Consider the following 26,274-nt stretch of genomic DNA (forward strand, 5'->3'; position numbering starts at 1 on the left):
CCTCAGGTCGGAAGGTATCCAGTATACTACTGGGGAAGAGCAGAGGGTATTTCCATGTAGCACCAGAAAGAGTGAAGCGGCTGGGCCAAAGCCGAAAAGACACTCAGCTGTGGATGTGTCTGGCGGTGAAAAGAAAATCCGATGCTGTAAAGAACAATATTGTTTAGGAACCTGGAATGTCAGATCAAGGAATCAAGGAAAGCTGGAGGTGGTCAAACATGAGATGGCAAGATTGAACATCGACATCTTGGGAATCAGCGAACTAAAATGGACAAGCATGGGCGAAGTTAATTCAGGTGACCTGAATTATATCTCAAATATATATCTACTATTCTGGGCAAGAATCCCTTAGAAGAAATGGAGTAGCACTCATAGTCAACAAAAGGGTGGGAAAAGCAGTACTGGGGTACAATCTCAAAAACGATAGAATGATCTCAGTACGAATCCAAGGCAAACCATTCAACATCACAGTAATTCAAGTCTATGCCCCAACCATTGAAGCCGAAGAAGCTGAGGTCAATCGGTTCTATGAAGACCTACAACACCTTCTAGAACTAACACCAAAAAAGATGTCCTTTTCATCATAGGGGATTGGAATGCTAAAGCAGGAAGTCAAGAAATCACCAGGATAACAGGCAAGCATGGCCTTGGTGTACAAAATGAAGCAGGACAAAGGCTAATCGAGTTTTGCCAGGAGAACACGCTGATCATAGCAAACACTCTTTTCCAGCAGCACAAGAGGCGACTCTACACATGGACATGACCAGATGGTCAATATCAAAATCAGATTGATTATGTCCTTTGCAGCCAAAGATGGAGAAGCTCTATACAGTCAGTAAAAACAAGAACTGGAGCTGACTGTGGCTCAGATCATGAGCTTCTTGTTGCAAAATTTTGGCTTAAATTGAAGAACGTAGGGAAAACCACTAAACCATTCAGGTATGACCTCAATCATATCCCTTATGAATATACAGTGGAGGTGAAGAATAGATTTAAGGGATTAGACCTGGTAGACAGAGTACCTGAGGAACTATGGACAGAAGTCCGTAACATTGTTCAGGAGGCAGCAACTAAATCCATCCCAAAGAAAAAGAAATGCAAGAAAGCAAAGTGGCTGTCTGATGAGGCTTTACAAGTAGCTGATGAAACTAGGGAAGCGAAAAGCAAGGGAGAAAGGGGAAGATCTATCCAACTGAATGCAGAGTTCCAGAGAATAGCAAGGAGAGACAAGAAGGCCTTCTTAAATGAACAATGCAAAGAAATCGAGGAAAACAACAGAATGGGAAAGACTAGAGATCTTTTCAAGGAAATCGGAGATCTCAAGGGAACATTTTGTGCAAAGATGGGCATGATAAAGGACAAAGAAGGCAGGGACCTAACAGAAGCAGATGAGATTAAGAAGAGGAGGAAAGAATACACAGAAGAACTATACAGGAAGGATCTTAATGTCCCTGATAGCCATGATAGTGCGGTCACTGAGCCTGAGCTGGACATCCTAGACAGTGAAGTCAAGTGGGCCTTAAGAAGCATTATAAACGACAAAGCTAGCGGAGATGACAGTCTTCCAGCTGAGCTATTTAAAATCCTAAAAGATGATGCTGTTAAAGTGCTGCACTCAATATGCCATCAAATTTGGAACAGTGGCCAGAAGACTGGAAAAGGTCAGTTTACATTCCAATTCCAAAGAAGGGCAATGCCAGAGAGTGTTCAAACTACCATACAATTGCGTAGGGATGGCAGAGAATTCCACCACAGATTCCAGAGAGGCCGAATGCACTGGCATTCGGCCCCCCGGAATCCATGGCGGAATGGCCTCCTGCCCCCCCGCCCGCCCTGCGGAACCCCCCCGGGACGAAACTTACCTGCGGTGGATGCGATGGCTTTGGTGGCGGCTTTGGCGGCGGTGTGGCAGCGGCATGGCGGCAGCGGAAGGTGTGGCAACGGGGGTGGCAGGTGCGGGGCGGGGGCGGCAGGGGCGGAGGCAGAAGGTGCGGCAGAAGGGGCGGGGGCGTTGGAAGGGGCAGCGGCGGGGGTGGTAGGTGCGGTGGCGGGGGCGGCAGGGGTGGAGGCAGAAGGTGTGGCGGCGGCAGAAGGTGTGGCGGAAGGGGCAGCAGCGGCAGGTGTTGCGGCGGCAGGCAGTGGCGGAAGGTGCGGCGGAAGGGACAGCGGCAGCAGGTGTGGCGGCGGGGGCGGCAGGTGCTGTGGCAGTGGCAGGGGCGGAAGGTGCAGAGGCGGGGGCGGTGGGGGCGGCAGGTGCGGCAGCGGGGGCGGCCACTGCTGGGTGCAGTGAACGCAAATGGTGGCGGCTATGGCGGCCGCCATTTGCGTTTGCTATTTTTAGCCATTCTAGCCACGTAAATATTTACATAGGCTAGAACGGCTAATAATAGCGAACGCAAATGGTGGTGGCCATAGCCGCTGCCATTTGCGTACGTGTTTTTTTTTTTACTTTGCCGTGATACAGTTAAGTACAGGGACGCAAACGGCGGCAGCTACGGCCCCTGCCATTTGCATCTCTGCTGCCCAGCGGCCGGATGTCCGGCTGTGTGTGGAGCCAGCCAGTGGCTCCGTGGAATCCCCGCGGAGCGGAGCCGGCCAGACAGGATTCCGGGGGGAGGGATGGCGCGCCTCCCCCCCATCGAGGATTCCAGGGGGAGGGACGGAGCACCTCCCCCCCCACCGTGAAGCAGATCATCGAAACGGTAAGTGACTTTTGTACATCCCTACAATTGCGCTCATTTCACATGCCAGCAAGGTTATGCTCAAAATCCTACAAGCTAGGCTTCAGCAGTATGTGAACCAAGAACTATCGGAAGTATAAGCTGGGTTTCGAAGAGGCAGAGGAACTAGAGAGCAAATCGCCAACATTCACTGCATCATGGAGAAAGCAAGAGAATTCCAGAAAAATGTCTATTTCTGCTTCATTGACTACACTAAAGCCTTTGATTGTGTGGGTCACAACAAACTGTGGCAAATTCTTAAAGAGATGGGAGTACCAGACCACCTTACCTGTCTCCTGAGAAACCTGTATGAGGGTCAAGAAGCAACAGTAAGAACCGGACATGGAACAACCAATTGGTTCAAAATTGGGAAAGGAGTATGACAAGGCTGTATATTGTCTGTATATAGTGCAAAAGCTGGTTTCAAGCTCAACATTAAAAAAACAGATCATGGCATCAGGCCCCATCACTTCCTGGCATATAGAAGGGGAAGAAATGCAAGCAGTGACAGATTTTATTTTCTTGGGCTCCAGATCACCGCAGATGGTGACTGTAGCCATGAAATTAAAAGACGCTTGCTCCTTGGGAGGAAAGCTATGGCAAACCTAGACAGCATAGTGAGAAGCAGAGACATCACCTTGCCGACAAATGTCCATATTATCAAAGCTATGGTTTTCCCAGTAGCAACGTATGGCTGTGAGAGCTGGATTATACGGAGGGCTGAGCATCAAAGAATTGATGCTTTCGAACTGTGGTGCTGGAGAAGACTCTTACGAGTACCCTGGACTGCAAGGAGGTCAAATCAGTCAATCCTAAAGGAAATCAATCCTGATTGCTCATTGGAAGGACAGATACTGAAACTGAAGCTCAAATATTTTGGCCACCTAATGCAAAGAGAAAACTCTCTGGAAAAGACCCTGATGCTGGGAAAGATTGATTGAAGGCAAAAGGAGAAGGGGACGGCAGAGGATGAGATGGCTAGATAGCATCATCGATGCAATGAATATGAAGTTGAGCACACTCCAGGAGAGAGCGGAGGACAGGAAGGCCTGGCATGCTATGGTCCATGAGGTCACGAAGAGTCGGACATGACTTAACGACTTAACAACAAGTTAGCAAAATGTGCTCCTGACTACCCATATATCACTCGCACAAGGAAAACAGTGGATGAATCCATGCAACTATTTTCCAGTTGGCGATGATGCATACAACCCACCATATAACTTAGGGTGCTTCTGATGGGGGGCTCCTAGCACTACTAATTAAAAGGCATTGTGAAGCTATTCTGTCTTTTCCTCCTTACTGGATTCTTTCTGGGGAAAAAAGGTGGAAGAAGCAGTGGGAAAGCAAGGAAAGTTACAAATGGAAGACACTGTCAACTGGGGTGCCTCCCCTCCATAAAACTCTGTGAAGGAGGCAGGGCAATTATAGGATAAAAGGTTTGTCTGGAACCCACTTAGTAATACGCACTGTACTTCCAAGTGGCAAGGGGAAAAAAAAACCACTCCCCCTCTTTCCCAGATTTCTGATTGACTGTAAGTGTGTGGTAGAATTTTTTTCTGTACTTGGCCAAAAGTTACAACTTACTTGCTGGCTACATGAACACTATGGGAAGCTCCCACTTAGTTAAATATTCTTCTGTATTATTTACACAGTATGGAATGATAATATGACAGGAAGAAGGCATGAATATTGTAATCAAGGAAATGATGACAGAGGAAAATCCACTTCTACAGAAGAATGACACAAATACAAAACTGCAGAACTAGAGCTTTTCTACATGAGGCATTTATCATGTGCTCATAATTCCCTTCTCATGGTTGTTTATGGGTTCTTTAGATTATGTCATAACCCTCTAGTTTTACTTCTGTGTCTAAAGAGCACTTTCAGTGAGTTTTTTTAAGGAGGGAAAATGCTGCATTTAATTGTGAGAGCAAAAGTAACCACTTTTTCACGAGCGTATTTGTGCTATTTTGCTATACCACAGTGCCATCTAGAGGTTATGTAGTGGAAAGCTCTTGTGTAGAGCTCAGATCTCAACTCTGCAACAAAATTGAAAGATACAGCTGATTCACAGCCTCATGTAGAAAAGCTCTTATTCAGAAGTGTGTTGTTGTTTTGGGAATGTTTTGACTTCATTGTTAGTATTCTCTCTTTATCTGTTTATTTTAGGTCCTCCCTATGATCTTACATTTTGTGAGGTTAGGAATACATCCCTTGTGATTCTCTGGAAAGCTCCTATTTACATTGGCAGCAGCCCTGTTACTGGATATTTTGTGGACTACAAGGAGGAAGAAGCGGGAGAATGGATCACTTTCAATGAGAAGCCAACCTCACACCGTTACTTAAAGGTAGAAAGTCACCTGTCTGTGGTGGCTTTATTTTTTATTTAAGTTTGGAATTTTGCCAGTCCTAGTGAATTTTTAAAATTAGTTTAAAGAAATGTATTGTTTGTTTCCTTCAAGATCACTGAATTACATGAGGGCAAATGCTATGTATTTCGAGTGCGTCCAATGAATAATGCTGGTATAGGCAAGCCATCAGATGTTTCTGAAGCTGTGCTCGTTCAGGCTAGACCAGGTAGGAATATATTGATCCCTATACTTCTAAATTGCCAAGATATGCAGAATATGGAACAGATGTATGCATAAGAATGGCTCTGAAATCTATATATTCTTTTGTTATATTTATATCCCACATTTCCTCCAAAGGGTTCAATGTTCCCTGCCCCTATTTTATCCTCACTGTGACCCTGTGAGGTAGATTAGGGAGAGAGAGAGAGAGAGAGAGAGAAAGAGAGAGACTAGCTCAACATCACCCAGTGAGCAGTATTACTGAGTGTGGCTTTTGTACTGCAAATAACCTGAATGGTTCCAAAATAACTTGAAGTATCAGTTAATTTATGTGAGATAGTTGGGTGAGAACCACCTGAAAATCTCCATATACTTTTAAACACACATTATAGGAAATTGATGGCCACCAATTGATGGCCACCAATTTGGGTGGCTTTAAAAGGGAGTTGGACAAATCCCTGGAGGAAAAGGCTATCAATGGCTACTAGTCCTGATGGCTATGTGCTACCTCCAGTACCAGAGGCAGAGGCCTATGTACACCAGTTGCTGGGGAACATGGGTGGGAGGGTGCTGTGTGCTCATGTCCTGCTTGTGAGTTCTTGGTTGACAGCTGGTTGGCCACTGTGTGAACAGGATGCTGGACTGGATGGACCCTTGGTCTGATCCAGCATGGCTCTTATGTTCTTATGAAAGAATCTTTCCAGAAAGTAGGTAACAGCTGTCCAATTATTTTATGCCGCCTGGATAAGCTGTGAAGGTGTGGCAAGAATGTGTTCTTAGTGTAATTATTCATTTATTTTATTATTAACATTTCTATACTGCCTTATTTGCTAAAAACCACCATCAAGGTAGTGTACATAGATTTAAATGACAAAACCTTAACATAATAAAAACAAGAACATTAAAAACAGTAAACGTTAAAACAACTCCATAACTTAAGAGGCTAAATTAAGAAGATGTGTCTTCACACCTTTTCTAAAAGCCATGAGAGTGGAGGCCAACTGTAGTGCTTGAGGGAGCGCATTCCACAGTTTGGGGGCAACACAGGACAAACAGACCACTACAGGTAGTGGTGCCGTCTCCTGCAGATCTTAATTCAGGTTCCTAATAAGACAGGGGATCCCTTAGACAGCCAGTTCCTAGGCTGTTTAGGAGTTAGCACTCTTCTGTGGGAGGGTTTTTGCTGCAGCCTGTTGATTAGAATGAAGAGAAGGAGTTGATTTGAAACTTGTGGCATAGTCTTGTTGGCTTGGAGCAGTGCTTCTCACCTCTCTGGCCAATGAAGAAGCAGCAACCAGGACTGTTGCTGAGGGATGTATAAACCCCTGCTGTCCATTTTCTTCCCTCAAAGGATCCTTGAATCATTGCTGCCCATCCTCTCACATAGCATAGTGGCATATTAACTACTACTGGCTAGAACTGTGATGGAATCCTTTTCTTTGTTGTATATTGTGTTTTGTACCCATTTATTTTTTTATATATTTAGTTTTTTGCCCTTCACATTGGGTTCACACAACATGATAACCCACATGCAAAGTTGAGTATGAGTTGAGTGCAGATTGTCATTGAACCATGGGTTGTTGTGTTGTCTGAACCCAGCCATGCTAAAACACCATGGTTTGTTAAACGAGAACAACCCACAGTTCACGACCCAACAACAAATCATGGGTTCTCTTCATGGGTTCTTTGTGGTTAACAGATCATAGTTTGTTAGTGTGGCTGGGTTCAGACAAAACAACAACCCATGTTTCAACAGCAACCCAACTCAACCCATACTTAACCTTGAGTGTGGGTTATTGTGTTGTGTGAAACCAGTCTTTATTTTCCTTTGTACTTTCTCAAATAGCCAGAGGGAATTTAAAGCATGTGAATGTTCTTTTGTTTGTCATTTTGACACACTGTGCCAGCATAGGATGTATATATCAAAGTGTTGTCTGTGCTTAATACATAGCAATACAGATTGGGAGAGAGAGAGACAGGGCAAACAGGGTAGTGGCTTACCTTCCTGTGGCAGGACAATGAAAGTAGACTGGGGTAACTCAGTTATTGTCAGGGGTAAGAATATCTTTTAGTTGGGATACTTCCCAAGTTTTATTTGTTTTACAGAAGCCATATGAACAAAACCTATTTATTCTCTAGGGATTTTTTTAAAGGCTGGGGAAGGTAGCATTTCAAGTTCAGGAAGGGTTAGATGTGGAGATTGTTGCTATCTGACTACATAGTCTATGGCTAGGATCCAGGGAAGCCGTTATTTGCTTCTGGCTGAAGCCTTTTGTGATGCATGCTGCACTGGTGGGTCCCCTCATGAGTAGCTTCTGGAAACTACAGACAACAGAGGCTGCTGAGGACGAGAAGCCCCAAAGGCACAGAAGTAGGGATGTTAGAGAATTCCGCCACGGACTCCAGTGAGGCTGGATTCTTTAGAATCCACCCCCCCCCAGAGTCCGTTGCAGAATGGAGCAATCCCCCCCGCCACCCCGCGAAACTTCCCCGGGACGGATCTTACCTGGTGTCGGCCGTCCGGTCCATCCGCTGCCCTCGTCTGTGGCCGTGAATGGCTGCCCCGGTCTGTGGCCATAATTTCCCTCCCTACTTTAGCCATGATAGGCTACGTAAGTATTTACATAGCCTACCGATGCAATGAATATGAACTTAAGCACACTCCGGGAGAGAGCGGAGGACAGGAAGGCCTGGCGTGCTATCGTCCATGGGGTCACGAAGAGTCGGACACGACTTAACGACTGAACAACAACAACAACATCATCGCAAAGAGCAGGGACACAAACAGCATCTGCTACGCCATTTGTGTCCCTGCTCTTTTCGTGATAGGCTACATAAATATATACATAGACTATCACGGCTAACGCAGGGACGCAAATAGTGGCCGCTACGGCAGCTGCCATTTGCGGCCGCAGCCCAGCAGCGGACAGAGGTCCGGCTGAAGGCGGCCCTGGCCGGTGGCTCCGTGGACTCGCTGCAGAACGGAGCTGGCCAGGGAGGATTCTGGGGGGAGGGACAGATTGCCTCCCCCCCACCGCAGATGCCCCGGACCGGAATGGGGTGAGTAATCCATACACCCCTACACAGAAGGGACACTGAAAGAGCCTCACAGTTCTTTGCAACCTGCCCTATTATTGTTATTTCATTATGCGAGGATATTTACTGGATGATATAATAATATCTGCAATGGCCCCATTTTTCTTTCCTGTTGCAAGTTTTAAAAAATAAAGCTGTCTTTCCTCTCCATTTGTAAGCCATGTGTCTTCCTCCTGGCTGCAGCAGCAGAGTGAACTAATTAAAATAATATTCCACACTGTAAGCAAATGCTTAAATGCTCTCAATTGAATCAGACTTTGGGGAAACAGACACTTTCCCTTATATTCTAACAGCATTCATATATTACAGACACCAAAGAAATCAGCGCAGGTGTGGATGAAGAAGGCAATATTTACCTCGCCTTTGACTGCAAAGAAATTTCAGATGCTTCTCATTTTGCTTGGAGCAAATTCTATGAAGAGATAGATGATCCTGATAAGTTTAAAGTTGAAACGATTGGAGATCAGTAAGTTCTACAGTCATTTCATAAATCATTGGAAATCAGGGTACTTTTAGCAAACCATTAATTAGTAATTATTGTTTTTTAAAAAAACATTCTCCTTGTAGGTCTAAACTCTACTTTAAAAAGCCTGACAAAAATGACATGGGAACCTACTCTGTTGCAGTTAGCGATACTGATGGTGTCTCATCCAGTTTTATTATGGATGAAGGAGGTAAGGATAAAACTTTATTTTCTTGTGAGATATGACAGAGTTACGTAAAGGTAAACAGGTAACTTTATTAATTCCCAAACTCAATGAATGTATCTGATCCTTCTTGGTTTCTATGCCAAAAAGGACCTGAATCTTTTATAGAAAAAAAAGAACTCTGGGAAATAAATATTATGCTAATAATATTATATTATTATAATATATAAATAATAATGTTATTTTAATATATAATAATATATAATATTATTATATTATTTATTATAATATAATTATATTATTATAATATATTATAATATATTATATTATAATAATATATTATAACAATAATATTATTATAATATATTATTATAATAAATTATATTATTATAATATATTATTATATATTATAATAATATTATTATAATATATAAATAATAATGCTAATATTATTCCAGCTCTACATTATTAATGTTGTTATGCTTATGGTATCCAGAGTCTTTTCAGATCTTATTTTACTTATTTCACATGTTCTAGGAACCACCCATTCCCATAAACTAATAAAACTTTGAAATGAATTGGACATACACATACGTAATTCCAATTAGAAATGAGATAGAACTATCTGTTGGTTTCCTCAATGTTTCACTTGCTAATTTTGTTTTTGTTATTTGCAAATTTGCACATTATGCAATTAGTTCCATTTTCTGAGCCCTTATTTGCAATTCTAATATGTTAAGTAGGGCTAATCTCTGTATCCAGCTATGTAGAACCTAGCCTTTTGCACAATTTCTATGAGGATTTACTGACATTTACAGTATATCTCAGTAAACATTTCCTGTCCACCAGCTTTCATGTTCTTTTGCAAATGCTGGAAAGAGACCCTTTCAAAATGATACACCACAGAATAGTTCAGTAGATAAAAGGAAGATGTTGATGCCGACACCCTGCTAGCCTAGGACATTTTACCTCTTAAATGTTAATGCATTTCATTATGAATACTTATTAAATCCATGAGTTACATTTTTTAAAAAACTTTTAGGCTGTATTCAAACACCATGATAAACCATTGGTTTACCCCAGACCTGGTATGTTCCTCTGCTCTGATACTGTTACAAGGAGGAGTTTGGAAGCTTTTGCTTCCATTTTTTAAATTAACCACAGTGTAGCATTATGTCCAAGCCCTAAACTGTGGTTAATCTTAATGATGGGTAGTTTAAACAAGGCAGCTTCTAAAACTATGGATTGAACTTGGCTTCTTTCAAGAAAACCATTGTTAACATTAACCACAATTTGTCCGGTTCAGATGACACAACAAGTTGTAATCAAAATTGGAAGTGAAAGCTTCCTACCTTCTCCTTGTGGTTGTCTTGGAGGAGGTGAGGGGGGAGTGCATGAGTCTGAGTGCCGGCTAGGCCTGTTCCCATCACGATAAACCATGGTTTATCATCATGTCAGTGCTCTGAGTTTCTTCCATATTTTTTGCTTTGTTTTCGAAACCTGAATTTTCGTAGGTATTTTCCTCATTGAATGGAAGATTACTGGTGCTTTATGGACTCATCCAGTATTCTTAACATTTATTTTGACTGTCAGAATAAATTAAAACATGAAAATTGTTATTCGTTTCAGAACTTGAACGTCTGATGACATTAAGCAATGAAATCAAGAATCCAAGTAAGTAGGACTTCTGAATCTAATATTCAGTCCCAGAAGGAATATATTTACACACCATTGATTGGAGTAAAGTAGTGAAAACTTTTTTTTTAATAGAACAGCTTGCTTATCCTCGTATTAATTAAATGCAAATATTAGTTTCTGTTTAAGAGAGATCTTCTTCACCACTGCAAATGTATTTGGATGAATGGATTCAGCTTGGATATGTCTAATATTTACTGGATTATGTATTTAAATGCCCTAAATAGTGCAATAAATACGTACTTCAGCTTGTGTTCTGACTCATGTAAAACCAGCTTTAATGCACATCTGTGCAAATACAGTTGAGGATTTCCATTTTGCTTTCATAACATTTCACTTGTTTGTTGCTTAAGATTCTCAAAAGCCTTAAACTGCTGGGTTTAACTTTTTGCTAAGTTATTCAAAAAGGCCTTCATGTGTTTGCTCTGTGCTGTGCTCTTTTCCTGCAGCAATCCCTCTGAAGTCTGAATTAGCCTATGAGATTTTGGACAGAGGACAAGTTCGTTTCTGGCTTCAGGCAGAGAGTATTTCACCCAATGCCAGCTATAGATTTGTAATCAATGACAGTGAAGTTGTCAACAGCGATGTAAGTACATACCTAGGAAGATGAGGTGCCAGATTTTGTCAAAGCAACCTTTGTAGGAGAAGTACTCAGACTCAGCAGTGAAATAATATGTTCTTTTATGGCATCTCTCCATATAAAGAGATGTGAGGTAGGCACAGCCCTGCAAAACTGTACACATGACAAGTGCCCATTGTAACAAGTGAGAGAGCTCAATGTGAATAAGTAAAGGAAGTATTGAATTTATTATTATAAAATGGTAATGAAATGGCCACTGGCAGTCAGCAGGCAGAACTGCGCCTGCAATTGGATGTTCTCTTCCCCCTGTAGCCTATCACCAGTGCCCCAGCATCAAAGCCAGCCCTAGATTTGAGGAAGCCCTTGGCAAAGTACCAACTGGTGGGCCCTCTCTTTACCTCTGTGGTCCCTAGTGGATTACATGGCAGTGGCAGGCAGCAACAGTGCTGTGCTGGAGTTATTTAAATTTCCCACAATGCCCTAAAGCAATGCTATGTCAGCAGCATTGTGGGAAATTAAACTGGTGGCACCCAGTGCTTATTGGAGTCCTGGAAAAAATGGTTTGAAGTCGCGACCATGCAAGTTGTTAGCACAGTGGGCCCTGCCAGGTCTCTGGGGTTTCAAACACTGCCTAAGGATGCCATATGCTGATGCTGAGCCTGTCCAGGAGGACTGGATCATGGGAGAGGTTGACATGGTTGTGAAAATGCCTCAGTTTCTTTCTGCCTTCATGCCATCCAGTTTCTGCTCCTAATAAGATATAACCTCTGTGGTGGACAGTCTGTAGTCTTGATGGATTAAGGGGCAGGAGACAAACAAATTAGTCAATAAGAACTCCAAAGCCCAGATTGTATTAGCTTCCTTTATTGTGCTCTCCAAATGGATTTTGCATATACATTTGTAGAGAGCAGTAGTATTCGAATGCTAGCTATCAACGTAATGCCGAGAATACATTATAATGCCACTGATGTACCCATCTGCCCGCTGCAATTCTTCATCATTTTACAGGAAGATGTGAGGTTCCATCTCCTTCCTTCATTGTATAAACAGAGACTCAGCAAATGTCCACAGCAGGTTCTTCTCCTTTGTAAGAGGTCATAGGACAAACACTGCTGTACCATCCCTTTTCAGCCCACTGTCCAATGTAAGGCAGATTCAAAGTCCTCTGAACATGGCTTTCATCATTTCTGTGGTATACTGCAGGGGTGGGCAGAAAGTAGATCTCCAGGTGTTTTGGACTTCAACTCCCAGAAGCCCCTGCCAGCTTGGCCAATACTTAGAAATGCTGGGAGTTGGTCCAAGACATCTGGAGATCTACTTTCTGCCCACTCCGGTGTAGAGCACCCACTGGAATGAAATACATTTGTGGTAATAATCATAGTATTAGCAGCATAGTATTAGCATTTGCTACAGCAAGACAGCATCTGGCGCACACACACACACAAACACTTTGTCTATTCTTCAGCAATAGGGTGGGTTTACAATGCTACTTACATAAAATGCTTCCCACAGCCTTATATAAAATAACACTTGTGTGAACCCTTTCCATTTTTGTAAACTCTTAAAAGCAAGGATAATTTTACTGGTTTATATACAGACAGGTCTAAATGGGAAATGTTCTCAACTTAGAATATTATATTTTGCCTAATTTCCATTTCATTACTGGAGCCATAATGCCCAGGGACTATCACGTTTTTTGCCAGTTCCAGATCTGAATAATCTCTCCCTATCCTCCCCTCCCTCCCGAAAATTTGTATTTTTAGCAATGCTACGAAAGCATTGGCATCAGAGCCTTTTCTTTTTTAAACGGAACTGTAGTATTATTTCACCTCTTTAATTAGCAAGCTACAGGTGACGTTTGCATTTGGAGACTGATGATATTTTGGTAGAAATTCACATAAAAGACCTGTATTTATGGCTGCCATAAAACCATTGAACTTCATCTTGCCGCATAATGGCAATAGCTAGAAACCTAATTATATTCTAAAACCTGCCTAGAGACAGGCACTGCAGCCGCTGATCATGTTCAATAGACCATCATATTTGCAAGGATATAGTTTTGTTCTCAACTTTGGCCAAAAATAGATAATTTCCAATGAGGCCCTAATTGGAACAACTTCCTTTGGCCTTTCTTTCGAAGGATTTTTGTGGAGAAGTAACATTAAAAGAGGAATAAATTCACTAGCTCTTCTAGTTGGCAATTTTAATCTCCCACCCTGTGGCTAAAAGAAGGGGGAAGAAAATATATGCCAATGACGTATAAAGAGCAGAGGATGAAATCTTTGTTTCCTTTTGTCTAGTGGAAACACAGTCAGGTTTTCTGTTTTGAATATTGATCTATTGCAAATGTATGTATGTATGTATTTATTTTGCCATTTGTTGGAGGAACAGATTGTGGTAGAAACAGCAGGCACATTGCCTTCAAAAGGTACATTAATATCAAAGGGTGCACAGCTGCGCTCTTGAAGTATTTATATTAATCTCAATGGGGCTTGTGAAGTAGATGTTCCCTATGGATTGTGGAAAGCCACTAAGAGGGTGATGCCATTAGAAGGCAGATGCAGGCTGTATTTATTTCAGGCTGTAGAGGCCTTCTTCAGAAGAATATTTTGGGGAAAAATGATAAAATCCTAATCAAATTGTTTAAAAACCGATTTAAAAAAATCTTTTACTAAAGTGATTGTACGAGACTGGCAAGACACATCTCAAATAAGCTACTTATAAAAGAACATCATTTATAATAACATCGGAGTAGTGTAGCAGTTAGGAGACTAAGCTATGCATTGGGAAGTCCCTAATTCAGATCTTGCCTTTGCTATTGAACTTGCTAGGTGGTCTTTGGCACGCCACTCTCTCTCAGCTGCAGTCCCACCCCGCGCACTCCCAGTTGCAATATGGGGGATAGTAATGTTGACTTACTTTACAGGGTTGTCAGGATGGCACCTAGATAAAGTATGTGAAGCACTTTGAACACTTGAAAGCATTCACATGTGTTAATTATATTAATCATCATCATTTAGCATTAAAAGAATTCAGCTTCCTGAAACAGTAAAGACTTTCAAGACACTATACTGGAGTAACCCAGTTGTGGAAATTGTGCAGCAGTGGGGAAAACATTGTTCTACACTACGAATTCTGTCCCCTTTGACATTCTTATGCCCTCTTACTTGTGTGGAATTTTTTAAAAAGCCCCTTAAGCTAACCCTATTTAGGGTGCAATCCAATGGGGATAGTTGGCCGCCTCTGAACTCGGAGGCGACCAACTATCCAATGCAGGGCAGGCACAGCATGGAGGGGATCTTCTCCTCCATGCTCTGGCCGCCCTGTATTACCAGCTAGACAATCGATTTGTCTAGCCGGGGCGCCTCAGAGTGGGGGTGAAGAGGCCAGATGGTGCATAGAAGTGTTGTAATGGTGCTTTCACTGTCCCCTCCCCACCCTCAGGAATGCCCCTGTTCCCCCTGCTCTGCACTGCTCTTCCAAGTGCGGAGCCAGGGATGAACCACGCTGCCCATGAGGCAGCAGGGAAGGAGGCAAGGAGTCGGTTTTCTGGGAACTGACCTCGGAGCGCTAGCTCCGAGGTCAGTTCCCAGAAAATGAAAAATCCTATGGCTGTCGAGCCACTGTGTAGTGGCCATAGGATTGCACTCTTAGAGATTTAGGCTGCAATCCTATAGCCAGTTACCTGGAAGCAAGCCCCATTGAACTCAAGGGGGTTTATTTTTGAGTTAGGCATATATAGGATTGCACTGGAATTATATCATGCCCAGAAATGAATGACTGCAGAATGACTGCATATATGTTAGGTAACAAGCTGATTCATAATCAAATTGAGAAGAGCTGGCAGATCGTGTGTGTGTGCGCGCGCGTGTGCGTGCGTGTGCGTACGTGCATGTGTGAGAGAGGATTAACAGGTGAAATGCAACATACAGACATACCAGCTGGCTGCTTTGCACGCTTCTGAAATGGAAGCCTTAATCATGCCACTGTCTACGTAGGTGAGAAAGTATGCTAATTTTTGGACTGTTCAGTAATTTTACAGGGAACTCTACGGACAGTGAAGGGGAAAATCAGATTGCTCATGTAAAACTATTCTTTGAGCGGTTCCCTGTGCAATTACAGAACTGTTCTCCTTCCCCACTGTATATGTTTTTTCAGATCTTTTGTCACAGATGCGGGCAGTAGGTTATGGTAAGTGTGTGGAACTGCGTGGGTAGGCACTTGTTCCATCCTTTATCCTGTCTTACATGCTTGAATAATACTGATAGCTCCAGTGATAAAGTACTTTTACAGTGCAATCCTATGCATCTCTACTCAGAAGTAAGCCTCACTGAGTTTGATGGGAATTGCTCATAGGTAACTGTGTATAGAATTTCAGCCTTATGATATTTTCTTACACTCTTCAATCCTTAACACTTCATTTTGCACTAATTCTCATTGACTTGATTTGGTTTCCAGCACTTAAATTACTCAGGTACAGTGTTGCATACTGTAAGAATTCTCATCTGTATGATACCTATCCTATCGATGTTCTCTTTGACCTCTCTCATTTTCAGACACATAAAATTAAATGTGACCATTCCACTGGTGTTATTGAGATGGTCATGGATCGTTTTACTATTGAAAATGAAGGTACCTACACAGTACAGCTCCAAGATGGAAACGCCAAGAACCAATCTTCATTAGTTCTCATTGGTGATGGTAAGTTGCCTCTCCGATTTGGCTGAGGTTACAGCATGTCTGAAAGATATTTCTGAATACCTGAGCAATCAACATTCTTTCCCCCTCCCCTCCCCTCCCCACCCCATCCTCTGTCTCTTTTTAGCATTTAAAGCTATATTGGCTGAGGCTGAGTTCCAGAGAAAGGACTTCATGAGGAAACAAGGTAAAATTGGGCAAGCTTTGTTCTTCTTTTCTGATGGAAGGGAACGTTCTGTGAGAACAATACGTACCTTTGATTTGCATTGGCATCAATGAATGCCCCAAATGCTGAGCGTTCCAGTAATCAATATTTTGTATGGCTGGGCCTTTTGTTTCCCATGAAAGAAATCCATAATGCACAGTCTTTTCATGTGCAGCTTTCAACATAGTTGGAGTGCACGTTTTCTGTCAGTTTCTGGCCAAACCTCCCTCAAGATTAATTTCTGACAGATATTCAAGCTGCAATAAGTTAAGACAACAGCTTTATTAAATTGGAGTTTTCTTGTCAAAGTATTTATCATTGTCCTCTTCAGGGGAGGCAGCGTAGTGTCTGTCAAAACCCTCCCCCCCACACTCCCACCAACGGTTGGGATTCTGCCAGAACACCTTTCTGGGCCACAAAGGAGATGGTGCCGCAGTCTCTCTGTTGCTAAGTTTAGATAAGGCAGTGAATTGGGAGGGATGATACCTGGTTGAGGTTCATAGGGGTCTTGGCTTCTGTTCAGAATGTGCTTAGGGAGGGAGGGGAGAATGTCCACATTCATATGTTGAGATCCCCCACCTGCGCCCTGCCCGCCCTGCCCCTTCATTCTGAAATTCAGTGTCATCACACATAGGGAGTAGTTACTAAAAGTTGGTATGTATTACTTGATTTCTTAACACTTGATTGCTCAGCACTTTCTGCTGAATGTACCAACTGGCTCCATTAGAAGGTTCTCTGCCTGAGGGAATGAGATACAAAAGTTCTGCCAGTGGGATTTGTCGAAGTTGTCTTTGATGTTGCAGTGATGAACCTGAACATGTGCACCATCCCTAAGATATTATTCATCCAAATTATAAATTTGACATTATGGAGTCTTGGTGATGCTTTGCATATTACACGGTGGTAAATACATGGTCAGTGTGTTTACCGTCCTGTGTACAAGCATCAAAGAGCGGGGCCAGCCCTACCATTACACAGGCTCATGTGCCCGCATCAGGCAGCAGAGCCAGAGGAGCAGCCACCTCCAGCTTGTGCCCCAGAGAGCCTTGCCAGCCACTCTCCTAGCACAGCATTTGCCACAGCAAGATAGTGTCTGGCAGGGTTCTTCAGAGCAGCTAAAAGCAGCAGCTGCACAGCTCCTGTGAGAGCTTGGCTGGGTCTCAAGAGATCACGCCAGAGCCTCGTTGGATCTCGTGCAGCTCCCGTGAGATCCCATGAGGGCTCAGCTGGGTCTCACAAGATCCCAAGGGAGCCCAGTTGGATGTTGTGAGATCCCATGGGAGCTTGGCCAGGACTCACAAGACCTGGGAGGCTGCTTCCTCCAGCTGCATGGTGTGGCAGCAAGGGGATGAGGGATGGGGGTGTGCCGCAGTTTGAGGGAGGGCGGTGAGGTGAGGTGGGGCAGTAGTGGCGCAAATTGTCTTTTGTTTCAAGAGCAAAAGCCAGTGTGGTGTAGTGGTGAGACTGTTGGACTGGGAGCCAGGAGATCTGGTTTCTAGTCCCCACCCAGCCATGGAAGCGCACTGGGTGACTTTGAGCAAGTCACAGACTCTCAGCCCAGCCTACCTCACAGGGTTGTTGTTGTGAGGATAAAATGGAGAGAGGAGGATAATGTATGCCGCCTTGGGTTCTTTGAGGAGGAAAAAAGGTGGGATATAAATGTAATAAATAAATAAATAAAATAAGAGGCAAGAAAGCTCATGCTGGTCCTGGTAAAGACCGTGGCCAATCCTACATCCCTGTCTATAGGGGCTGTTCACATGACACAACAGCCCACTGTGGTTTATTTAACCTGCAGTGAGGCTTCAGGGCTCATGGGGTGCGTGCAGCCACCATTTTGAATGTGTAACTCCTGTTTGGGGGTTGTCATGTTGTGCAAACCCGGCGAGCATGAGTTATGTGAGGGTTAACAAAGATGGTCTGTTTTAGGGATATACGAAGGTCATTTAACCTTTGCATAACCCATGCTTGCCAGGTTCGCAGACACCACAGCCCCTGGGAGGGAGTTGCACATTCAACATTCAAAGTGCTGCCTGCACACACCCGACAGGCACAACAACCGAGTGGGACTGGATATTCAACCTCATGTCTGCAGGTGCCACAGCTTGTCGTGGGTTCAGCAACATGGTGTCTGAACCTGATCTATGAGTGCAGGAAGGCTTTTTGCTGCTTTCCATGATTCCTTAACTTGAGCATATATCTTTCATGATATCCCTAAATCCATCAGGCCAGTTCACATGACACAACAGCCCACCATGGGTTAAATACGCTGCAGCGCATGCGGGCACCATTTTGGATATCCAGCCCCCACTTGGGGGTTGTTGTGTCACGTGAACCTAGCAAGCATGTGTTATGCAAAGGTTGAATAAATAACCCTTGCAAAACCCTGCAACAGACCATGGGTTATACAAGGGTTTTTAACCCTTGCATAACTCACATTTGTAGGGTTTGCATGACACAACGACCCCCAGTGGAGGTTGGAGTTGCCAAGTGGTGCCCATGGACATCACGGGTCATTGTGTTGCAAAACCCACAGTGAGTTGCACCATGTCGTGCAAACCAGGTCACTGATTAGTATGACTGACCAAAAAAGTAAAGGTCATTTGAGAATAACCACTTAATGGAGGGATGGACAATTTGTGACCCTCCAGATGTTGCTGGTCTGCAACTCCCATTGGCCCTAGCCAGCATAAGCAATGGTGAAAGATGATGGGAACTGTTGTTCAACAATATCTGCCCACCCCTGACTTTATTAGTGGTTTAGTTCTACTTTTATTTTTCTCTGCAGAGGTGACAAAAGATCTGTATATGGCAAATCTTTCTTATTTTTTAGGTCCGCATTTTGTGGAATATTTGCATTGGGAAATTTCAGAAGAATGTGAAGTGCTGCTGCTCTGTAAGGTGAGCAATACATATATATTTATATACATTTAAATAAAATTAGTCCTTTCCTAATGAGGGCATAAATTTAAGCGGTGACAGTGAATAAGAACTTAGAGTGCAGGTGAGTTTACTATTCTCTGTTTCTGAAACATTTTGTCTTTTGGACTGTTTGTAGAAATAATAAAGTAACAAACAACAACATAGAAACTGAAAACAATGATGGGCATGATCTAGCCAAACTTAAGTACATTTACAGTGCGCTCCTCTAAATGACCACTCAGAAATGAGCGCCATTGAGTACAATGGGACTCACTCCCAGGTAGTTTTGTACTGGACTGCAGCCTCAAACTGGCAATTCTGTCTGTGCTCAGTTACTTGACAGTAAGCCTGTTTGAATTCACTGAGGGGGTGTCTCCACCAGCAACTTACTCCAAGCTGACTGCATATTGAGGTCATTCGGGATACGTGACGTCGTGGCCATCCAGCAGCCACCCCGGAGCTTATCAGGGAAAAACTGGATCTCCCAAGACTGCTTCAAGTCCGATCCATTTCCTTAAGTCGGGTTCTCCTCGGTATAGTTGCTGCATGCCCCAACCCCCGCATTGACCTCGGGTATGCTAGCTAGCCCTGCCCGGGGGCGTGCCTTTCACCGTGTCCCCAGTCAAGGGGTGTTTCCTGTGTGTTTCCCGTCCCTGCACAAACCACTTAGTGTCTACCCAGAAGTAACTCCCGTTGTGTTCAATGAGGCTTGACCTTGGAATGCTCACATCAGAGATCCCCGTGAGTTGAAGTTTCAAGCCTTAAAGCACTTCACCAAACCTGCAATTCTCCGTGTCTTGGTTTATTGACTTAGGAACTAACTACTTCACACATTTGTTAGAGATCCTGTGATTAGAAAGGCGGCTGGTTTCCCATCCCTATGTCCCTCCCCCCTTTCCCAGCACAAGCATATGTGTGTCTACTTGGAAGTAATTCCCATTGTGGTCAGTGAGGCTTGCTCCTGAAATGGAGGTGCATCTGGACCTTCAGGGGAAAGGGGTGAGAGGGGGAGCCTCTCTTATTGGTTGAGCATCCCCTGCCAGTCAGATGATATTCACTCCAACTCCCACCTGCACCAGGAAGTATGTTCTGTGAAGCGATTTTTACTGGTGCAGAGCACTCCCTCGTGGACCAAAGTGCAGCAAAGCTGATTCCTTTTTAAAAATCCAGTACTCCGCCATTCGCTTCTGTTGTTGTGGAGACACAGTCTGAGACTTATGTCTGAGAATGCATACATAGGCTCAGCTCCTACATTTCTTTATTTTAAAGCTAATCAAATAACTCAAGTCAGAGGTCTTCCCTAGCTCTGATGTTGGTGATCCTTTCTAACTAGAGATATTTGGAATTTAATTGGATGCCATCTTCAGCAAAGCATGATGCATTCTGCCACTGGGTTTTGGCCCTTTGATTTCTGTAGTGAAAAACAGCAATCTATAAAGGAAGTGTTTTTCGAATTAGCTTTTTGTTTAAAATGTATATGATCAGGCCATTTGCAAACAGCATTTGATAATAATTTCTTGAACAATATTAAGATTAGTTTCTTTGTCTCCTGCTTGGAACAGATTATGGTACAAAATGCCTATAGCGTGACATTTTTTTTACTTATCAGGACTTGAAGCATGCCACTCCCCTTCTGTTTTTTGTTTTGCTTTTGTTTCTCCTTTTGGCACTAGTTGCTGTCAGAAACATGGTGTCACACTTACCTCACTTCTCCCAGCAGTTACAAGTTTCAGGGCACAATACTTACCCTGGCTTGGTTTCTTTGGAAGAAGGTCAGTTGAGGGTCATGTCATTTTGTAAAATCTGATTTATTTACAAATACAAATACTGAGTGTAGGTGGAGGTACAGCTCAAAAGCTCCAGCAGACAACCAGTGTCCATTGTTCCCATGTCATGTTTCTAGAGTCAGGCAGCCTTCATCCTAAAAATGCTATTGGCTTACAGAGCCCAAACTCAGCTCTCTGTGGGCGAAACTAAATGTTCCTCTAATTGCACATAGCTGTCTCCTCTACTCTCCTGCAAACATGCATAGCCCCAATTTGGGTCAGGACCATGGAGCTTCTGGAGAGAAGAGTTTAAGCTTCCTTCCCCCCGTCCCCCAATTTTCTTACTGAAAATTCACGACCACCCTGGAGGAGAGGGAGAAGAGAGGTTAACAAAAAGAAAAAAGTCTTCACTGGAAGCGATGGAAACTTTTTCCTTCCTTCCTTCCTTCCTTCCTTCCTTCTTTCTTTCTTTCTTTCTTTCTTTCTTTCATTTTTAATCCTCTCAAAAAGTAGGCAGGGCCTCCAAAGAAGAACTTAGTGGCTGGGTAGACTCATGTGGAGGCAGGCAATCCTTCAAAGTATGTTGTCATCACCTATGACTGTTAAGGCAAGGAAATAATCAAGACATATCTTGCTAGCTAGGTATATCATCTTTCATGGATTTTATTGTTGTCCTCATTCAGGTAGCAAATACCAAGAAGGAGACCTTTCTCAAGTGGTACAAAGATGGAACTGGAATTGACGTTAAAGATGTGCCTGATCTGCAGAAAGGAGTGTGCTGTCTGACTATTCCAAGGGTACGGTGCAATGACTGCTGAATGACACACTTAATTGACTGTTTCCTTCCTAACATCTCATTGGGAGGCATAAGATCATAGAGGGGCATACATACTCGTTATTGGACAAATTTAGAACTCCCGTGTGTGTGTGTGTGTGTGTGTGTGTTTAACTGATGCTCCAGTATTAAGCCTTTATTTGAGTTTCTTGTTTGGGTGTGGGGGGATTAAGTTTTGTGTGTGTAGATTTTTTTTAAAAAAATGTGGGTTTGCATCATGTTTTCTATCTATTTTATATTAGAGTTTATTTTTATGGGGTTTTGTTGTTTTAACCATTTTGAAATTGTCCTTGAATTATTGGGATAGGTGGGATGAAATGAAAACACAAAAATGTACATCTACATTCTGTTAGACTTAAATAATGAATATTCTGTGAATTTATTGTTTTAGAGTGAAATTTAATAACTGTCCACTTGTGGAAGGCCATCAAAAGAACAGGGAGGGAGAGGGAAATTCCCCGTTCCCCTGCAGCTGCCCATGCCCATAAAATCTGCTCCAGATGATTGGGGGACCCTGTGGAGTAGATTTTCAGGTGGGGGCTAGAGAGGGAGGAGAGGAAGGGAATCCTCCATTGAGCAAGCGGATGTCTGCTTATGCAACATTGAATGGAACCCAACATTTATATCCTGCCTTTCCATGAGAATTCTCCCAAGGTGGCTAACAATAAAATAAATACAAGACAACAGTCATATAAAATATATCACAATGCCAAACCAGTCAGAATAAAAACTAGTCAATAAAACTGCAGCCAATTGAAACTAACACAAAGAAAAGATGCACCCAGCACAAATCAGCCAGACAGGCAAAGGCAGCATTGTGGCAAAACATGTTCCTCCGTGGGCATTTACTTAAATGAGCATGTATGAATTCTGAGCATGCCCAGTTGAAGTTAACTTGGAGAATTCCAAAGTGAAAGGAATTTAATCTAAGCTGACCATCTGTACACAATCTGGGAAACAGAGATGGAAGATGGTGGAAGGAGGAGGGAAGAGGAAATGTAGAGGGGACACACACTCATTTGGTAAGCACTAAGTAGGAATGTCAAGAGATGAAAGCAGCCAACCTTAAGTTGAGAAGCATGGAGGCCTAGCAGGAAGAGGACACTACAAAACCCTAAAATGCATTTTACAAGATTTAGTATGGCATGATAGTTATCTGATAGCTGGCACCCAATGATCTCTTTAAGGTATTTGAGCTTGCACAGGCCCTTCAGATAGCTTTGGAGAGGCTCATGAAGCACACAGGAATGTCTTCCCCTTGGAGTACAGGAAGGTGGCTAACTCTGTATTTGCCAGGAGACCTCAGAGATTCCTAGGGAAGCCCCCCATCTCTCCCCCCCAAATATTCTCCACATTTTTGAAGGTTTAAACAAATACATTTAAAGAGAGATAAGACTGCTTAGGTAAATAGCAACCAGCTGTCCCCATGCGTTTCCTTTCAGATGGGATCCACACTCTGTGATCAATGGGCAGAAAGAACACCCTCAGCATATGTGGAAGTTGGGTGGGGTTGTCTAAACAGGACCTGAAGCACAATTATACATTTGACTGTTTGCCACAATTAAGTTTGAGAAAAAAAAAAACATAGCTGGGTTCACACATAATACTAACCCATAGTATGGGTTGTTGAATTCTGGATTGCAAGGCCGGCCCAAGACATTCTGCTGCCTGAGGTGAAGAACAAGATGGTTCCCTCTCCCATTCCATGTACATAAGCCAACTGGACTGTTTCTTCAATATCGGCAATGGCACAGCATTATCCACTACACCTGAAGGCAAGCTAGCTAGCTTAGGGGGCACTGGGCAGGCCACTTGGCATACAGCTCTCTCTTCTAACACCTTGCCGCTGCCTCCAAGCATCTGCTGCCTGAGGCAACTGCTTCACTCAGCTTAATGGTTGGCTGGCCCTGCTGGGTTGTCATGATGTCTGAACTCAGCCAAGTTAACAAACCGTGGTTTCTTAACCACGAACAATCCAGAAAAAGAATCAATGTTTTGTTGTTGGGTTGTGAACTCTGGCTTTTTAAACCATGAGTTGCTCTTATGTGTGAACCCAAAACCATAGGTTGTTCATAGGTTGTCTTGCTAGACTACAGAGGCAGCGGGCAAGAACAGTAAAAGAGATACCAGAGGCGGTGAGGCTATATACAACAGTTGCTAGGGAACATGGGTGGGAGGGTGCTGTTGCACTCATACCCTGCTTGTGGGTTCCTGGTCGACAGCTGGTTGGCCAATGGGTGAACAGAATGCTGGACTAGATGGACCCTTGGTCTGATCCAGCAGGGCTCTTATGTTCTTAAAAGAAATCAGCTGCTCTACATGCTGATACTACAGCACCAGAAAGGCATTTGGGATATAGGGAGGGAGTGGGTGAAGGAGGAGGGAAAAAACAACCCAGGGATGGAGAAAACAATCCACCATTTGTTCAATTGTCTGCCAGACAAACCCTGGGTAGGGCAACAAACCATGGGTTGACGATGGGTTAAATAAACCATGGGCTAGTATTATGTCTGAACCAGGTCACTATTCTTTTCAAAGTAGTTTCAGAGAGCCATAATGTCATTTGGTATACACACACATTTCTTTTGTCTCATTGCCACCTTTGGACAAACAGGTTTGGCAGCTTATTGAAACAGTACAAAAACTTTGGAAACCTATTTAGCAGAGCCAAAATGAGTGACGATTCCACTTTGGAAGTGCTTTAAACTCTTTGAAAAGGTTATACTCTGCCTCTAGCCTTAGCTTCTGTGCTTTATGCCCTAATGGACCGTGGTGGCTTAGTGGTTAAGACGCTGAACTGCAGACTGGAAGGTCGGCAGGTCAGCAGTTTGAGACCCGAGTGCTGCGTGACGGAGTGAGCTCCCGTCTTCAGTCCCAGCTTCTGCCAACCTAGCAGTTCGAAAGCAAGAAATTGCAAGTAGATAAATAGGTACCGCCTCGGCGGGAAAGGTAACAGCATTCCGTGCACCTCGGTGTTCAGTCATGCCAGCCACATGACCACGGAAGCGTCTTCGGACAGCGCTGGCTCTTCGGCTTAGAAACGGGGATGAGCACCGCACCCTAGAGTAGGACACGACTGGTTGGGGACACCTTTACCTTTACCTTTACTCTTTAAAAACAATCAATGATTCCTTCAGTGTGCTATTAATGCAAAGACATTTTGGATATTTATATCTATTTGCTTCACCATTTCCTTTTAAACTTTTCTCTATCCATGCTATTGGTTGTTGTTGTTTTTTTTTACTTGTCTCTTAGCTTCAGTTTTATAAAAGGTAACAGAACAGAATGAGCTCTTTTACACTATTTAGCAGCCCTCCTGTTATGCCCTAACCTTTCCAATTCTATTTTTGTTCAATATATGCACATGTTCTTATGTATGAGTCTATTATAATATGTTGTAATTCCCACATGACACTTCTGTGTTTTAATTACCTCACTTGAAATGTTTGATCTTTTGACTAAGTGCTCTTAAAGCATCCCTTTTTAAACAAAGAAAAAAATGCCTATGTGTTGCTTATAATAAGGAGAGTTTGCAGACTCTCAGCCCAGTCCTAACTATGGACATGATCTAGCCAAGTCTAAGCATGAATCCTGTTGATTTCAATGGGAAAGTAAAGTATGTACTCACCTTGCTGGCACTGAAATCAATGGGACTTTAAATCTGTTTAGTTTGACTGGATCATGCCCCAAGTTTATTCAGATGTCAGACTCATTGATTTAAGTGAGACTTACTCTTATCATATGGTTATGGTGATGATCTATTGCATTTCTTATAGATGATCATTACTACCTAATTTAGGCTGCAATCCTATATCCACTCACCTGGAAGTAAGCCCCACTGAACTCAATGACACTTACTTCTGAACTGACATGTATAGGATTCCACAGTTGTTCTGCTATGGTTGTATGTTGGAACACCTCCCACATGTATAATAGCTATAACTGAAAAGGAAAATTCTTTACCACTTTGTATGTATAAGCATTTAAAGCTATTAGTCTCTCTCTCTCTCTCTCTCTCTCTCTCTCTCTCTCTCAAAAGGAATAGTTCCTTGAACTTTACAAAGCTAGTAGTGATTTACACTGATTGAAAATGATATATTCAGAATGATACATTCATTCTGAAGATATCAGAGACAGCTTAGTTAAATTTAAGCAGAAGATGTAAGCGTATGAATGCAATAATTCATTAGCCATGCTATCACCTCAGTGTCCTCTCATGTCATTTCTGTTCAGGCAGCATTCAAAGTAAATTTTCTTTCTGAGACAGGAAATGTAACAAGTATGTAAATGGCTTTCATTAATTTAAATTGCACAATAACTGTGCCATATTTTACTTCTAGCTGTCTAAAAAGGAGCAGGGTGAATATAAGGCAACACTGTCAGATGACAGAGGTCAAGATATCTCTTGTCTGGATGTATCAGGGAAAGGTAAAGCTCCATATTTTTCTGTATTGCTCCTGGATAGTTAATAATTCTGTCAAACCATGGGAAAGTATTAGCTGCATTAAACAGAGCCAGAGAAACACCTCTGAAATGG

At 43.0% G+C, this 26,274-nt stretch overlaps 1 protein-coding gene across 1 annotated transcript in view; it reads left to right on the forward strand.

The window, feature by feature from the left end:
- Nucleotides 1–26,274, forward strand: part of MYOM2 (myomesin 2) — a 76,095-nt gene that overhangs the window by 31,958 nt on the left and 17,863 nt on the right. Inside the window, exons 15-25 of the mRNA XM_084830925.1 lie at nt 4,893–5,071; nt 5,186–5,300; nt 8,699–8,855; nt 8,957–9,063; nt 10,666–10,710; nt 11,181–11,317; nt 15,868–16,012; nt 16,137–16,196; nt 19,048–19,115; nt 21,586–21,699; nt 26,078–26,165. Coding sequence (XP_084687051.1) covers nt 4,893–5,071; nt 5,186–5,300; nt 8,699–8,855; nt 8,957–9,063; nt 10,666–10,710; nt 11,181–11,317; nt 15,868–16,012; nt 16,137–16,196; nt 19,048–19,115; nt 21,586–21,699; nt 26,078–26,165 — 1,215 coding nt within the window. The remainder of the gene's footprint in view (nt 1–4,892; nt 5,072–5,185; nt 5,301–8,698; nt 8,856–8,956; nt 9,064–10,665; nt 10,711–11,180; nt 11,318–15,867; nt 16,013–16,136; nt 16,197–19,047; nt 19,116–21,585; nt 21,700–26,077; nt 26,166–26,274) is intronic.

Source organism: Heloderma suspectum, chromosome 1, assembly GCF_057233095.1.
Source record: "Heloderma suspectum isolate Gila_16-S chromosome 1, 16-S_ref, whole genome shotgun sequence".
NCBI classification, from domain to species: domain Eukaryota; kingdom Metazoa; phylum Chordata; class Lepidosauria; order Squamata; family Helodermatidae; genus Heloderma; species Heloderma suspectum.